General features: G+C 38.9%; 1 protein-coding gene across 1 annotated transcript in view; it reads right to left on the reverse strand.

The window, feature by feature from the left end:
* TMX3 (thioredoxin related transmembrane protein 3) overlaps positions 1–1,738 on the reverse strand; it is a gene marked incomplete at its 5' end in the record, with an annotated part of 44,433 nt that extends 42,695 nt beyond the window's left edge. The window contains 3 exon segments of the mRNA XM_082668128.1: positions 451–505; positions 1,506–1,698; positions 1,700–1,738. Of these exon segments, the coding sequence (XP_082524254.1) occupies positions 451–505; positions 1,506–1,698; positions 1,700–1,738 (287 nt within the window).
* Between the last annotated feature and the right edge of the window lie 15,535 nt (positions 1,739–17,273).

Raw genomic sequence — 17,273 nt, forward strand, 5'->3', positions numbered from 1 at the left:
TTACCAAATTCCAGCCCCCACTCAGTAGGGACTAAGGCCAAAAGACTTAACAAATGTACAGGTAAAATGGTAAGATAAAAGAGTCTGCCAATTTTTTATTCTTATAACTGTTCATAAAACTCTTGAGCACAATCCCATTTCATACATATATAGCACTTAGGGCAACTCCTGGAACAAAACTGGTGCTACATCAGCATTGGTCATTACTGTCTCTGTTATTAAAAGATTACATTCACACTTCACAGTACATTCGAAACTAATATAATATTGTAAATCAACTATACTTAAAAAAAAAAATCTACCTCCATACAGAATTAGCGGATTATGTAGTGTAGATTAAGTGCTCAATAAAACAAGTGTTATTTAAAAAAATATTAGATTCATACAAATATTCAGATAACATAACAGTTGGAAGAAGTGAAGATACTATTTTAAAAAATATATACTCACGATTCATCTAAATCTTCTACATATCCTTTAGAGAATGCCATATCAAGTAAAAAAACTGAAAAAAAAAAGACAAAATGTATACAGTATAATAAATGCTGATTTATCTTTTGGCTTATATGCTTATTCACCTATAAAATGTTTGTTTTTGGTTTTTTACAGCCTACCAAAAAACTCATCATTCATCCATCCCAGGGCACAAATGATGCAAAAGCATAAGTACTGTAGTTCACCTGTTTAATAAACATTTACGACCGTATGGTGACAGCAAGTTCTATGTAGGCTAGTAAATCTGAGACACCGAATTTCTCTTTAAATATGTTTATTTGCATCCTATTTTTCCTTTTTACCATTCCATCTTTTTGGAGTAGAGATGAAAATTGTTCTTCTATATTTCTTTTTCTCTAGTAACAATTATCTTCTCAGTATAAAGTTCAAACGCCATTCAAAATACCGTTCCCCCCGCCCCCAAATTGATAGAAACAAAATTGAGCTACGCTCCTAATACTAATTATAGAACAGTGCCTGGCACGTAGAGGGAACTAAACGGCTGCTGTGTAAGTGGACACACTGAGGTGAGAACCAGGGTACCCGATGCTGGCCGGAGAATGAGAAAGGCCAACACGCCCGCAGGTCACTTCTCACATCGCAGAGCCCCCAGAGGCCCGACCAGGACCCGTCCTTGAACCTCCCTCTCTTGGCCCCCGCGTGGGTAAAGATTCTTCAGATGTGACAAGACTCAGAACCTAAAGGCAAAGCAGGTTTGGCCACCAGCTGGTAAGGCAGCATCCTTGACACCCATCGACGGAATCAGCGCTCCTGAAACTTCCTGCCGCACCGAGAACGGAAGCAAACGGAAGGCGCGGATGCCCAGCGAAGCTGCGCCGGGGAAGGACCCTAAGGCGTCCGCTCAGTCTCGGGACCCAGGACCCGGAGGGCATCTCGGTGGCCCCGCAGGCCTCTCCCCACACCGGGCCAAGACCCTACCAGGCCCCCGCAGCCGATCCCATCGGGGGAGGGTCCCCGCGCCCGCCCGCATCGCCCCGTGCGGCCTTTACCTGTGGCACAGAGCCGCAGGGCGGCCCCGCGTCTCCGAGCTGCCATGCTCGCCGCAGGGGAGCTGCAAGAGCCAACTCTGCGGAGCGGAGAGAAAGAGACACCGGCGGCCGCCGCCTGCGCTCCCGGAAAGGGAAGCCGGCCGGCCTGGGCGCGGAAGGGAAGCCTGGCGGGGGCGGGGCAGGCCGGCCTCCGCTACCCTCCCAGGACCCCTCCGACCTCCGCCTCTGAGCATGCGCGGAACTACGGCGCCTGCGCGGAACTGGGACGCCTGCGCGGTCGCATCCTCAAAGCCTCTGCTTCGGGGACCGCCTCGGGGATCGTGGGAACCTAGTGTAGGGGCGCTTTCCTGTGGGGCGGAGTGTTGCGTGGGTGTGCGTGGGGGTCGGGGGCGTTTCCGGGAAGTTAAACGCCTGCTAGAGTTTGAGCGGAAGCTGAGGGAGAGTGGCAATGCTTGAGGCTGAATCCTGCAGTCTCTTTCACCTGCTGCTCTTGAGCAGTTAGCAGTCAAATTCGTGAAAAGAGGTGGGTGTTAGCAGTGGGTAGAAAGATGGAAGGCTCTGGGTGCTGCGTGACCTTACACATGTCTACAGAATGAATTTGGAATTTTCTTTGGCCCTGTTTGCAAAATGCGAGGTCTGTCTCATTTTGCTCCATGAATGCGTTTTTGCAAAGAGTCCCCTTTAAAAAAGTGTTTCTCTTGAAGCCTGAAAACATGAAGCTGATCATGGGATTTTTTTTTTTTTTTGATGATTTGTTTCAGTTTCCTGATTTTTGAAATAAGTAAAATACTTACCATAAAATATTTATATTGCTATCTGTTTTTCTGCGTAACAAAAGTAATTTATAAAAGCGGTCTAGTTTTATACGGTAGTGACTGCTGCGGGAACTACATCTGACAACATGAAACTTTTATAGGAGGAGAAATACCAGAGGATTTAGATTAAGTCAGTTATTGAACGTGTGTTATGAGAACAGAAATGGATTATGATGTCAGCCCATTCACCGTAGGTTCAAAATTCCATCAGGCAGAGAGCTCATAATGACTAGAAGATTAAGTTATAATCTGATTGAGAGCAAACCCTAGGTTTCATCCCTTTTATGCATACAGCATAGTAGCCAGTGCAGGCATTCAGCATATTCAAATACGTATATTTTTTAATTGAGCATCTAGTTTATTCTAAAAGTTTAACATATGTAAATATTTACTCCTCACGAAAGTTCTCAGAGAAATAGTGTAAATGAGGACCAAGGGGCTCAGAAGCCAATTTGGTTAATAATTTAAAATGATGGAGTTGCAGTTTGAAACAAAGTCCCAGACTCCAGAGCTGGAATTTTTTCTGTAACAGGACATTACCTCTCAGGATTTCTTTCTGCCCTGGAATTTTCTCCCTCTCTCTCGCTTGTCTCCTTTTTCAGTCATCCTATTTTGGCTAATGGTACAAATGTTTGACCAATTTCCCTGGAAGTTATGCTAGGTATTTCCCTACTTAATATTTTCCATATTCAACTGCTCACCACATCTTGTGTGTTGCTTTTATTGACTAAATCTCTCTTCAATCTGTCCCCATTTTCTTCATCTCCGTTATCCCCAGGTCAGGGTCTCATCTTCTCTTGCTTGGATAATTGAAATAGCCTCCTACTTGGGCTCCTAGCCTCTAGTTTCCCCTCTTAAGGCACTCTGTGTGTCACTTCCTAAATGGATGTTTCAGAAATACAATTCAGAACTTTAATATAAAATCAGATTACTTTAAACTTTAACACTGCTCGCTGGGATACAGAATAAAATCATAGCTGTATACTATGTGTTAGTACTTTCATTATCTGTTGTTTCCTCTAATTTCTCCCCCATTAGTCCCGTCCTCCACTAACTATGCAGCGCTCGCAACAGTTCACTACTGAACCAGCCTTGCTGTTTTCATCCCTTGCACCTTGTATAAAATAATCTTCGTTAGTTAGATTGAATCTTATTACCATCAGCGTGTTTGCTATTTTAGCAAAAATCTCCTATGTTGCACTCTCTTTAAAAAAGGCTTTACTTTTTTAAAAGCAGTTTTAGATTCACAGCGTAATTGAGAGGAAAGTACAAAGGTATCCCCCTAAAAGAAGTAGACTAAAAAATTCTCATTCTCATCTGTTTCAAAATTCTGTCTTCCACAGTGTGTAAAAGGAAATATATTTTTTTAGAATTTTCATCACAGCTTAAATTGGCAGGTGGAGCACAACAAAACCACTCTTGACCCAGGCCTGTGCTTCCCAATAGCATAACCACTAGCCACATGTGGCTATTGAGCTCTTGAAATATGGCTAGTGTGATGCAGTTACTGAATACTAGTTTTATTTAATTTTGATAAACTTAAATTTTAAATTGATACTTGATTCAGTTACTGGAAAATGTTTAAGTATGGCTGGAAAAACCTAAAAATACACTGGACTTTGAAGACAGTAAAAAAAGAATGTAATGTTTCTCATTATCTTGATTATGTCGAAATTATAATATTTTAGGTATGAGATCATAAAATGTATTAATTTAACCTGTTTCTTTTTATTTTTCAATGAGACTACTAGAAAATTTAAAACTACATATGTGGCTTGCATTGTATTTCCATCGCACACTGCTGACCTAGACAACTTGAAAATAATCAGAATAGAGCATTGATCTGAAAATGGTCAAAACAAAACAAACTTTTTAAAGGTTTTTGTATAGAAAACAGGCTAAATTTACAAATGCTAAAACTTGTGTTTAGTAAGTTCATAGTACAATATGGAATACATTTTTAATTAAAAATGTGTGTTTTTCCTGATTATCTGTCTCCAGTGGTGATGAATTTCTTTGACATTTAGAAGGTTCTGTATTAAATACGACATGTTTTTAGGAACCCTTTCAAATGAACTACATATTATGCATATATATGCCTTGTGTGTTATACATACACATCCTAACCAAAAGGCATGTACAAGGATGTCTATAGCAGGTCTATTTGTAATTGTAAAAAACTGAACAACTCAAATGTCTAATAGCAGAATGGATACTATAGCAATGTGCTATGTAGCAATAGAGAATGAATTAACTTTTGTGAAGGGAACTCCATTGATGCATCTCATGAACAAAATGTTGAGCAAAAGTGAGAAACCAAAGAAAGGTACTCACTACATGATATGATTTGAGCTTAAAGCTCAAAAACCAGCAAATTAATCAAGAGTGTTAAAAGTCAGGGGTACAGCTAATGTTTTGTTTCTTGATCTGAGTGCTGTTACACAGATGTGTTTACTTTGTGAAAATGCATTGAGCTCTGCCCTTATGGTTCATGTACTTTTCTGTATATAGACTCTAACAATAGAAGTTTAAAAATAAGAATAAAGCTATATTTTTTAAAATGGAAAGATCATTGTACAGCATTAAAGCAATGCTTCTCATATGTACTAAGCATCAGTTACCTGGAGAGCCTGATCAAACACAGTTTCCAACCACTCCTTACAGAATCTGAGTCAGTAGTTCCGAATTTGTATTTCTCACAAGTTCCTGGGTGATGCTGTTGCTTCTGGTCTGCAGATCTCATTTAGTGGTGTTGAGGGGAAATAAATTCAGAAAATACTATTAATTTTTAGATTGATTTGTGTAACATATATGAGGAAAAAAACTAGAAAAAATTACATTTTATAGTTGTTTCTTGATGTTGTTTAATGGTTTTATTGTTAATTTTAAATGACAATTTTAAAAAGTTTTATTTTTAAATGTCTCAGTTTTAACTTCTAATATGGGAAATACTGTTAGATACAACCCGCATTTTTTAAAAAAAGGTCTTTGGGGTCCTCGGTATATTTTTAAGAATATATAGAGGTCCTGAGACCAAAAGTTTGAAAACAAAGTAGACATTTATAGAACTCTACATTCAACAAGCAGGGAATGTATACACATGGAAAAAGTAAGAGAAAATCATATACCTAGTGTATCATAAAGTAAGTTTCAACAGACTGAAAAAAAATTGTTATTACGAATATATTCTTTGACCCCAACACAATTAGTTTATAAATCTATAACAAAAGAAAATATTACCCAAATCTAGAAATTTAAAAACACAAATAACATGTTTGAAAATGATAGGAACTAAAATATACTTAGAACTAAACAAGAAAGGAAAATATGCTTATTAAAATTGTAGGATGCAGGAAAATTTGTACATTTAGAGAAATTTATAGACGTAAATGTTCTTTTATTTTAGAATGAAAATTAGTGAAATAAATATTCTCTTTAAGAAGTGGGAGAAACAACAGAAAAAGAAGGCTCAAAAGATAAAAGACATTCATTTTATTTTACTGTGCTAGGAACTGTCCTATGGGCTGAGAACATAGCATTGAACAAAGTGGACCCTAGTGAAGTTTATTTCCTAGTGGGTTATAAGAGTTATCACTTATGGTACATATATAGTCAGGCTGTGTTCTAAATGCTTTAAACCTTAACTCATTTAGAGAGATAGGAAAAAAGATACAGTAGAGAGACTCAAAGAAGTCCTAAAGTGTGTTTTTTGAAGCAATCGATAAAACGGGTACATTTCTTGTTATAGTGAACCCAGAAATAGAGAAGACATGAAAGAGGATGAAGAAATGAAAATACATCGAAAGAATTCAGAAATCACCAGGATACAGGCTGAATCATACTTCAGGCCCGGGGAGGTGGAAGTCATTTTAATCTTGGACCAGTTAAAGTAAGACAGCTCCTTCATTCATCCCATTCTTATTCCCTACATACCAAGTCTTGACGAGTCAAGGCCCAGTTAGCTAGCTTGGAAAGGCAAAAAGAGAGAAGGTAAATCAAGACCCTCTATCCCACTGCAAGTTTCCAGCCTACAACAGTCTCTTGGAGGGGAAGGAGAAAATGTTGCCATTATTGATTATTCAATAAACTAATTACTAATTAATAATAGTAGGACCAAAAGAGGGGCATAAATATAGATAGCCGAGATTAAAATGATCAACTTTATCACAATATCTATGAAAAAATAAAATCGGAAAGTTATAAAAATTCAACATACCAAGATAGATTCTAAAACTAAAACGACGGTAATTGGATAGCCATTAAAGAAATCGAATCAGAAGTTTGAAATTAAAAAGAAAATACGCTATACAACTTTTATGGAAAAAAAAATCTGTTACAAACTCTTCCAGAGAATAGAAAAATAGGTAACACTCCCCAGTTGGTTCAATAAAGCTTGTATAAACTTAGTAACAAAACCAGAGGAGGCGTGGAATGAGAAAGGAATTATACAGGTCAATTCATTCATGAACAAAAATGGAAAAAAATTCCAAGTAAAATATTATCAAACCAGGTCTAGCAAAGCACCAGAAAAACAAACGTGGGTTAACATTAGGGGGAAAAATTAGTGTAAATTTTGCATAGTAACAGATAAAAGATGAAAAATACGTAGTCATTTAAATGATTAAATGCAGTGAAAGAATTTGATATCTATCAACTCCCCAGTCATAATAGAAAATTAGGAATAGGACCATTCTTCAACATGATGTGCTGTGCAGGTTAATTTCTAGCAGACCTGGAATCTGTCTGAACTGTATTGCTAAAGTTCCTGCATGACACTAACCTCTGGTTCCAACACGTGAAACATGCTGATTAGTAATGTCGCTTTTGTAACCATGGTTTGGAGGAGTTTTAGGGTGGTTTTTACGAGCCTGTCAGCATTGTTTATTGGCAAGAATGAGATTGATGATTTGCATCCCCCCCCCGGAAACTTCTACCGTTAAGGCTGATTTTGTAACAAGAATATGTGTATATGACCAGCAAAATATTTTATAACCCAGTGATATTCCATTTTGGGCTACCTAGTTCCAAGGCATTCTATGCACGTGTAGATCTTTCTGATCCAAGAAAGAAAGTGCTTACAACCTTGACCCTTATAGAAGATAGAAACTTGTACCAAGCCTTCCCAGACCCCTCGCTATGAGATATATAACTATAGTTATATTGTATCCTTTTCCTATAGTAGAGTATAAATTTATAAGCATTGTTATTTTGGGTCCTAAGCCGTCTTCTTTAGCAATCAAACACTCTTTTGGTACAGTTGGCATTAGACGTGGGATTGCTTAGTAGACTTCTGACTTACTTTTTGCTGAAAGTGTGGCTTAGGCATTATTTAGAAAGAAAAAGGATGATTCTGAGAAAGGGGATGAAAATGAACTATTGGTGCAGAGGTGGTTTCCACACTTGGTTTGAAGTTGCACAGGCTTTGAACTCAGTTACTGATTATAAGACTTTCCATTGCAATCTAGAAATGATAGAATCTAAATGCCAAGAGCGAGCAAAATTAGAAGACAAGAGCAAACTGATGGCAGGTTGGCTAAATCCGTTCCAGTTGAAGCTTTTAACGTTAGCAAAAGTAAAGGTTCAGTATATCCTTGGGTTGAGTTTCATCCTCTTTGGCTAGCAAGTGGAGCTCCAACCACAGGAACCTGGGCAATATAACTTCTGATGGGTCAGTTTAGCCTGGGAGACCCGCTACAGCCAAGAAGGTAATCCAGGCAGGGCCAGTAGATCATGGAGGGCAGGAAGCCAGTGGAGTAAGGGATTAATTAGTAACAAAGTGGAGGCATTTTGTAAATTGTTACAAGCACTGTCCTGATGACCCTTGTTAAAATGGCTCCTGAGAATTTTAGATCAAGTTGCAGTGTCTCTGGCTTGGAACATTGTTGAGTAGAGGGGGATGTTTGCATTCATCCCTGATCCTTTTGGCTGCTATCTTTGTGGAGATAGTTCTAGGAAAAATCATTGCTGACGAGAGTGGATTAGGACAGGAGCTATTCATTCCTAGAATGAATAGAAGAGAAGAGTAACTGCTCTGTCCTTCCCTTGTCATTGAAATGTCAGTATCTACTGAAGCTGCAGAAATGCTGCTGATGCAGACAGTGCTGGACTGGCTCTGTGACAGTGAAACAAACTCACTATTTGATGCCCCTCACCCAGGTTATGATACAAGACGTCCCACCACCATCGACACCATATGTGATTTTGTTCTTGAGACCTCAGAGGATGTAAAAGAGGCAGCGTGGGATCTTTAATCCCAGCTTCCTCCCATAAGACTTCAAGATAATACAAATGTTTGGGTTTTACCAAAAAAAAGTAATCAAAACAAGTAAAAGGCAAGAATTCATGACCTAATGGTGTAGAAGTCTTTAGATGGTTGATTTAAAATGGCATTAAAAGAGGAAATTGGGGCTTCCCTGGTGGCGCAGTGGTTGAGAGTCCGCCAGCCGATGCAGGGGACACAGGTTCATGCCCTGGTCTGGGAGGATCCCACATGCCGCGGAGTGGCTGGGCCCGTGAGCCATAGCCTCTGGGCCTGCGCGTCCAGAGCCTGTCCTCCGCAACGGGAGAGGCCACAACAGTGAGAGGCCCGTGTACCGCAAAAAAAAAAAGAAAAAGGAGGAAATTGGATAGAATTTTATATGAAGCCAAGGAAACACAACTGTCTCTCCTTGAACTTCCCAAGATATAAAAATATCAAAGCAGAAATGCTTGTCTTGTCCAAAATTAGGGGAAATTCAGATAGAGAAAGGTTCTCATGAGCCTACAGCATCGAGTTCCCAAAATGCACACATTTACTACTAAGGCAAGGTATGGGTTTTCTATTACTACTTCTTGAAACAATAGACTCTACTATCTCATGGTTCTATAGATTAGAAGCCTAGTAAGCTCAGCTAGTTTCCTTGCTCCAGGTCCCACAAAGCCAAATCAAGGTGTCAGAAGGCTCTGGAAAAGAACTTACATGCTCATTCCAGTTGCTGGTAGAATCCACTTCCATGTGGGTGTGGAACTGCAGCCTGCTTCCTTGCTGGCTGGTGGCTGGGAGTTCTTCTCAGCTTCTGAAGACCACCTACATTCCCTGATTGTGGTCCCCTTCAAAGCCAGCAGCAGTCAATCTAGTTCTCATGCTTCAGATCTCTCTAACTTTCCCTTCTGCTCCAACTCTCTGGATTCTGCCCTTCCTCTTCAGTTTTCAAGGGCTCATGTGGCTACACTGGGTCCACCTGGATAATCCAGGATGCTCTCGCCATTGTAAATTCACCTGATTAGTAACCTTAATTCCATCTTTAAAGTCCCTTCAGGGAAGTGCCTAGATTAGTTTTCAACTGAATCAACAGGGTATGTGAATCTTGATAGGACATCTTTAGAATACTGCCAACCACAGGCAGGAATAGAGGAAGAGCATGACATGAAGGATGGGCTCTCCTGACCAATTCCTGTGCGAGAACCAAGGCCTTTTACAAATGTGTGGGTGAGATGGCCTGCCGATGGAGAAGAAACTCTTTTAGGTCAGCTGGATACAGGAGCAGTGCCTTGGCCTGCTCGTGAGCCCCTTGGGGAGGTGATAGAATTCATTTAGGGGAATAGAGAGATGCTACTATAAGAAGAATAAAAAGTAAAGTCATTAAAAGTTGGAATAAGTGATTTTCAAAATTCTGCTGTGGGGGTAACTTCCTCACCTGAATGTATCATTGCCATCTATGTAGTCATTGACTAAAAATCCTTCCCTGTACTGAGTAGAACAAGGAAGATAAACAACTTGTAGATCTGCCCTAAATCCAGTAGTAACTGGATTTGAATAATGGGAGCCTTTAGAGTTTTGAAGTGGTTAATTTGAACCACTGTCATGTGTCTACAGCCACAAAAAATTACCGTCCTAATTAAGGACAGGTGTGTTGATCCCACACCCTCACTCCACAGTAACCTGATGTTGCCCGTGAGGAAGATGATGGATCGTGGAGGCTGACCCAGGGCTACAGGAGACTCCAGTAAACAGCAGCCCTAATAGCTTCTGCAGTCCCCAGTATGGTCCAGACTGTTCAACTGCTACACATTACTCAACAAACTAAAGATGACCAGTTTTCCATAGCTGACTTGGCTAATGCCTTTTTTCAATATCGGTTGCTAGGGAGTGTCATCAACAGTGTGCATTCATGTGGAACTTTTTCCAATGTACATTTGACTCAAGGATATTTGAACTCCCTTAAGTACTGTCACAAGGATAGTGAGGCAGATCTAGTGTAATAAAACTAGATTACTGTGTTCTAGTGCTCAATAGAGATGACATTATGATTATTTCTGAAACAGAGAATCAACCTGAAAGCAACTTTACTATGATCATATGACTGATGGAAGATGGTTTATGAACCCCGAAAAAAATCCAGAACCTTACATAGACTGTAAACTTCGGGAGGATTATATGGGCTGGAGTGCCCTGTGATACACTGCAGACCACTAGGGATACAATGTTCTTGTTCTCCAACCTCCATTATTAGACTAGACAAGAGGCCTAATGCCTAATAGGCCTACTTGCTTTTGGAAAAATCATATCCCCCACTTAAAGACACTATTGGGCCTAATTAATTTACATCACCTGGGAAAAGGTCATTTTTGGTTAGAAGCTTGAACAACACAAGCCTTCTTGAAACTGCAGAGTCTGTAGCTCAGACTATCCTGTGTGGACCGTAATGGACTGAATTGTGTTGGAGCTTTAAATTCATATGTTGGAGTGCTAATGCCCAATCTGATGGTATTTTGAGGTGGGTGTTTGTGAGGCAGTTAGGTTTAAATGAGATCACAGCAGGCACATGATGGGGTTAGTGTCCTTATAAGATCAGGAAGAGACCAGAACTCGTGCTCTGTCTCTCCACCACGGGAGGATTCAGAGAGAAGACAGCCACCTGCAAGCCAGGAGGAGGGCCATACCAAAGCTCAACCATGCTGCTCTCCAATGTTGGGTTTCCAGCCTCCAGAATTGTAAATCTTTGTTGCTTAAGCCACCCAGTTGGTGGTATTTTGTTACAGCAGCCTGAACTGACTGAAGTAGCTGGTTTCACAGGTTCTCATCTGGAGAGGAATTTACCTCAAGATGAATCATACCTCACATCTCACCACGTCTAATTTAGATGAGACTTTGGACTTATTTAGAGTTGATGCTGGAAAGAGTTAGGATTTGGGGGGCTGTTGGGATGGGTGAATGTATTTTGCATGCAAGAAGGACATGAATTTGGGGGATCCAGAGGCATAATGTTATAAACTGAATGTTTGTGCCCCTCTGTAAATTCATATGTTGAAGCCCTAACTCCTAATGTGATGGTATTTGGACATAGGGTCTTTGGGAGATAATTAGGTTTAGATGAGGTCATGGGGTGGGTGGGGCCCCCATGTTGGGATTAGTGTTCTTATAGGAAGAGGAAGAGACAGGAGAGCTCTCTTTCCCCCATATGAGGAAGCCACTTGCCTGCCAGGAAGAGAGCTTTCATCAGAAACTGACCATGCTGGCACCCTCATCTCAGACTTCGCAGCCTCGAGACCTGTGAAATAAATGTCTGTTGTTTAACCCACCCAGTCTATGATATTTTGTTAAAAGCAGCCTGTGCTGACTAATACAGACACCAATGCAGAAATGCTATTCAAAGTGTCAACCACCTGCCTTCATGCAGACTCAAGTCTTCTTGGCAAAAGCCCATAATCATGGTCAACTAGAAAATTATCTTATACTGCTCAGATATACTGTGGTGTATTTCTTTTAAAGATAGTTACTAGCTAGTTATTGCGTGTTTACTCTGACAGCCCCATTAACTGAAGAGCATAAAATTATATCGACTGCTGAATTACCCCCATGTCATGAGTAGTATCAAAAAAGCATCCCAACAAGAAGGGAAATGTTGAATTCCATCATAAAATGGAAGCGATATTACAGCCATGATACACAGTGGGACTCAACCTATTCATAACTTATTCATGAGCAAGTAGCCTGTTTTCCACTAGGACCTCCGAAAAGGCCATCTGAAGACGTGTCTGCTGCTCTTACTGATGGGGCTCATCATTCCAACAATTTCCCAAGGATATGAGGGACTTGGCCTGATTCACAGGTGGCAGTTCCAGAATGGAGAGCCGTGGCTCCATGAGGAAAGTAGCTGTCCTGTGTCCAGCAAATCACAAACCCTTCACAGAAGAAGGCAAAAGCAAGTCAGCAGCCCGGTGGGCTGAGCTACAGTCCCTATTCCTGGCAGTAAGAGAACTGGATGCAAGTAAAATCCCCACAATTACGTGCTTATTGAATCTTGAGTGGTTGCTTATGGACTTGCAGTTTGGTCTGGTAAGTGGACATAGATAACTGAATGATAAAGGGACCCCTGTGTCACGTACCATTCTTCAGAAATCACTATGGCAATCCTGAGTGCAAATCAAAGTAGAGCTCTTGCTCACCAAAGAATTCCTTCTAGTTTCTGAAGGTGACTGAAATAAAGTTGATGCTCTAGTTCTATCACTCGAAGTGGCAAAGTGGTCCCAGGAAAGGAGTAGACATAGTGGAACTCAAGCCATGCAGTGATGGGCTGAATGGCAATATATACTACCGGGCTCTGCTGAAGTTCAAATAGTTCATAAAATTATGCTGCTTTCCAATAGGAAAAGCAACATTTGCAGCTATTTCTGAGAAATATTCCTAGGGGAGAAGGTTCAGCACATAGCAGGTTACACTGACTCTTTTCCTATTCTTCCAAGAGGACTTGAATGGAATATGCAGGTGTGATATTTATTCTTGATTTGCCTTTGTATACCCAGCAACTGAAACCACTGCTGCTAATGGTACCCAAGGACTGAACAAAAGAAGTAAAAATACTGGGCCAGTTTGGTCCTCCTAGTTATTGGGTTAGCCAAAAAGTGCCTTGAGTTTTTAAGTAAAAATAAAAGACACGTTTTTCATTTTCACCAAGAAGTATTGAACAACATATTCACCCTTTGCTTCCACTACCTTCTGCCATTTTTCAGGCAACTTCATAATTCCATCTTCCCAAAACTTTTTATCTTTTTGAGCAAAGAACTGTTCAAGGTGCCTTTTACAGTTTTCCAGGGAATAGAAATTTTTTCCATTAAGAGAATTTTGTAAAGACCTAAGTAAGTGGAAATCCAAAGGTGCAATGTCTGGTGAATATGGCAGATGAATCAGAACTTCCCAGCCAAGATTTGACAGTTTTTACCTGGTCATTAAAGAAACATGCGGTCTTGCGTTATCCTGATGGAAGATTATGCATTTTCTGTTGACTAATTCTGGATGCTTTTTGTCAAGTGCTGCTTTCAGTTGGTCTAATTGGGAGTGGTACTTGTTGGAATTAATCGTTCGGTTTTCCGGAAGGAGCTCATAATAGAGGACTCCCTTCCAATCCTACCAAATACACAACATCACCTTCTTTGGATGAAGACTGGCCTTTGGAGTGGTTGGTGGTGTTTCATTTCGCTTGCCCCACGATCTCTTCCATTTCATATTATTGAACAGTATCCACCTTTCATTGCCCGCCACAATTTGTTTTAAAAACGGAACCTTTTCATTACATTTCAGTAGGGAATCGCATGAGGAAATACGGACAAGAATGTCGTCTTCACTTAACTTATGTAGAACCCAAATATCAAAGCGATTCACGTAACCAAGCTGGTGCAGTGATTTCCAACACTTGATTAGACTATTTTGAGTATGTCGGCTCTCTCCCACATGGGATAACACTGATTGTTCTCAGTTAATGTCTAGATTTGATCTCTATCAACTTCAACGGGTCTACCCAACCATGGAGCATAATCCAGGGAGAAGTCTCCAGCATAAAACTTCACAAACCACTTATGACGTGTTCGATCAGTCACAGCACCTTCTCCATACACTGCACAAATCTTTTTTTGCATTTCAGTTGTGTTTTTACCTCTCTTGAAATAATAAAGCACAATAGGCACGAAAATGTTGCTTTTTTCCTTCCATCTTCAGTATTAAAATGGCTACACAAAAACTCACCAATTTTGATGTCTTCTTTTAAATGCACACTGATATGACAGCTGTCGCATACAATCTAACAAAATTGTTTCGAATGAAGTTAAAGACAACTAAGTGCTACTAGAGCCATCTTACAGAAATAAACGAACGAACCTTTCGGCCAACCCAATACATTCCTCAGATCAAGATAAAGCTTTAGCCTACAAACCAAGAATATGTTGCAGCTGTGCTACCATGTTATCTCCTCAGCCTTAGGTGCAGCTGGTGTGGCCTGAGTCGGCAGAACAACCTGGTCTGTTGTCTCCTGCCTTGAGAAGCCTCATCCATTTCCATCATTGCATGCTGAAAACTGTATTTTCTGTGGGTGCTAATCATGCTCAAAAGGTTGGGAAGTACCAGATACATAACAAGGGTCAATAACTTACACTCAACATTATAAGGGTAAAAAAAAAAAAAGAAGAATTTCCTTTAATATCAGGAACCAGATTAAAAGTTTATTATTATCACACCTATTGGACATTGCACTGAAAGTCCTGGCTAAAGAAAGTCCTATTAAAATAAAGAAGAAAAGGAGATAGCAAAAGGATGGGAAGAAAAGGAAACCGTTATTAATCCTAGATAAAACTATGTATATTGAAAATTTTAAAAAGATTTCATGCAAATTATTAGCACTAGTCAAGGTTCAGCAAAATGTCTAGGTTAAGATCGTTATGCAAAAATTAATTGTATTTTTTAAAAATAGCAATAAAGAGAAAACATACATTTTAAAAACATGTCACTTATAATAATAACAAAAAATGGTGCCTTTTTTGTTAAATAAGACTGAGGTATGATAGCCATATGGATAAAATTATAAACATTATTTAAATAATCTAAACAAGACACCAATAAATGGAAAGATAAAACACTTTGGTGGATAGAAAATGCAACATCACACAGGTATCTGTTATCCCCAGATTACCTATCATTCAATGACATGTCACTGAAAATCCTAAGTGTTTTATAAGGATCTTGACATGCTGATTTAAAAATTTGTATAGAAGAGCAAACCTTCAAGTATATCCAAGATGTTCATACAGGAAAAGAATAAGGTGAGAGAATTTATTCTGCTGGATATAAAGACTTAAAGCCATATGAGGATGATATGGTATCAGCACAGGGACAATTGATCAATGGAATAGAATAGACAGCCCAGAAACAGACTCTGCATAAATGCAAAGGGCATGTGACAGAGAGAACATTGAAGAAAACTATGATAGAACATATTATGCTGAGAAGATTTCATATGCATAAAGACAAAACAATTCATTTGGATCCACATCTTATACCATTAACAAAAATTCATTCCAGCCTGAAAGAAGGCAAAGGGACAAGAAATGTATTAAAACCTTTAGAAGAATATATAAGAACATATTTGACTCAAAGGATTTCTTAAAATTGCTAGTCAAAAGGAAAGTGTTGATACAGTTGTTGAAAGACACTATAGAAAAAGTGAAAAGACAAGCAACAGAGTTGGAAATGTTACATGCAACATAGATAACTAAAAACGGTTTAGTTAAAAAAATCAATAAGAAAAAATACAAAGCACATAATGAGCAAAACACACAACCAGGCATTTTACAAAAAGGAAACACAAATATCAAACAATTTGCAAAATGCTCTACTTCATAAAAAGGCATTAACTTCACTGGCATACCATTTGGCTTTCATTTTGTAGGTGGTTGTGGAACATTGGGAATTCTCACACCCTGTGAGTAAAATTTATTTATGAAGACAGTTGACCTAAGGTTCTCTTAGATGTTTTAATCCTGAATATAAAATGTAAGGTTTCATCTAAATAAACTCCTTGACTGCATACCTCAGATTAGATTCCAAGCTATCATAATAGGTCAGATTCTCTTAGAAATGCAAAAATATCAATGCTCTATTTTAACTTTCACAAAAATGCCTATATTTACTAAATCTCCCTAAGGCTGAAAGGGGCTAACCCAATTATGGAAGTCAGTTAATAGTCTAGTTAATTAGGTTATTCACTTCTAGAGAATTTGCCCAGAGGAATAAACTTAGATTCTTGTCGATCTGAAGAAACACTTTAAACCTTTTTAGTTATTATAATTCCTTCATAATTTCAACAGAGGATTGACTCACGTAATTCTCTCTGCTCATAGAAGTCTGCAGCTCTACCCAGGATAAGTAGCTGATTAGAACATTTAGATCTGTAAATATCTTTTCCTCTGAATTCTAAGGACTTTTAAACTTTAATGCAATGTTCGACTCATTCATATTCTTAAAAGCATACAAATCTGACTGATTTTAAAAATGATAGATTGATCATAGTTGTCATGTCTTCAATCTGACTGCATGTCTCACTTATAAGGCCATTTCCTTGAGTCAAAAAATGTCTTTTAGGTGATATATTTAATGCTTACTAGATTGTGTATCGTTCAACAATGTGATCAATGTGTCAACAATAACTAATAAGATCCAGTAGGAATATATTCTGATCTCTTGACCTTCTTCAAGAAGGTGTATTTAATTAATATTTATCTTTTTGTGTATCATGGACTCAGGACTTTAATAGATTTAATGTATTTCAGTTAACGGCAGTCATTATTCTGTTTTTGATGCTTATCTTGTCACAAGCAAACCTCTATAATTTGGTTCCTGTTCTCTTTTGATCTGATTTCACTAACCCTTGAATGAAACCTTGGCTTCTGATAAAGAAGTTCTACATTCTTTTATACCTTCATTCCCCAGACGTGGAATCAATTATCTTTCCAAAAATCCTGCTTCCTTTTCATGGAAAATTAATTTTAGAAATTATAATCTGGGCTTTAAATTAGGCTGGTCCCTTCTGAGATGCCATTACCCTTAGGCCATTTCACTGGACAGAGGGAGAAACCATTAATTTTATTAATAATTATATATATGTAAATCTATATCTGTTATATAATATGCTACATAATAATGTTA

This window comes from Grampus griseus, assembly GCF_964374135.1.
Source record: "Grampus griseus genome assembly, chromosome: 12".
NCBI classification, from domain to species: Eukaryota; Metazoa; Chordata; class Mammalia; order Artiodactyla; family Delphinidae; genus Grampus; species Grampus griseus.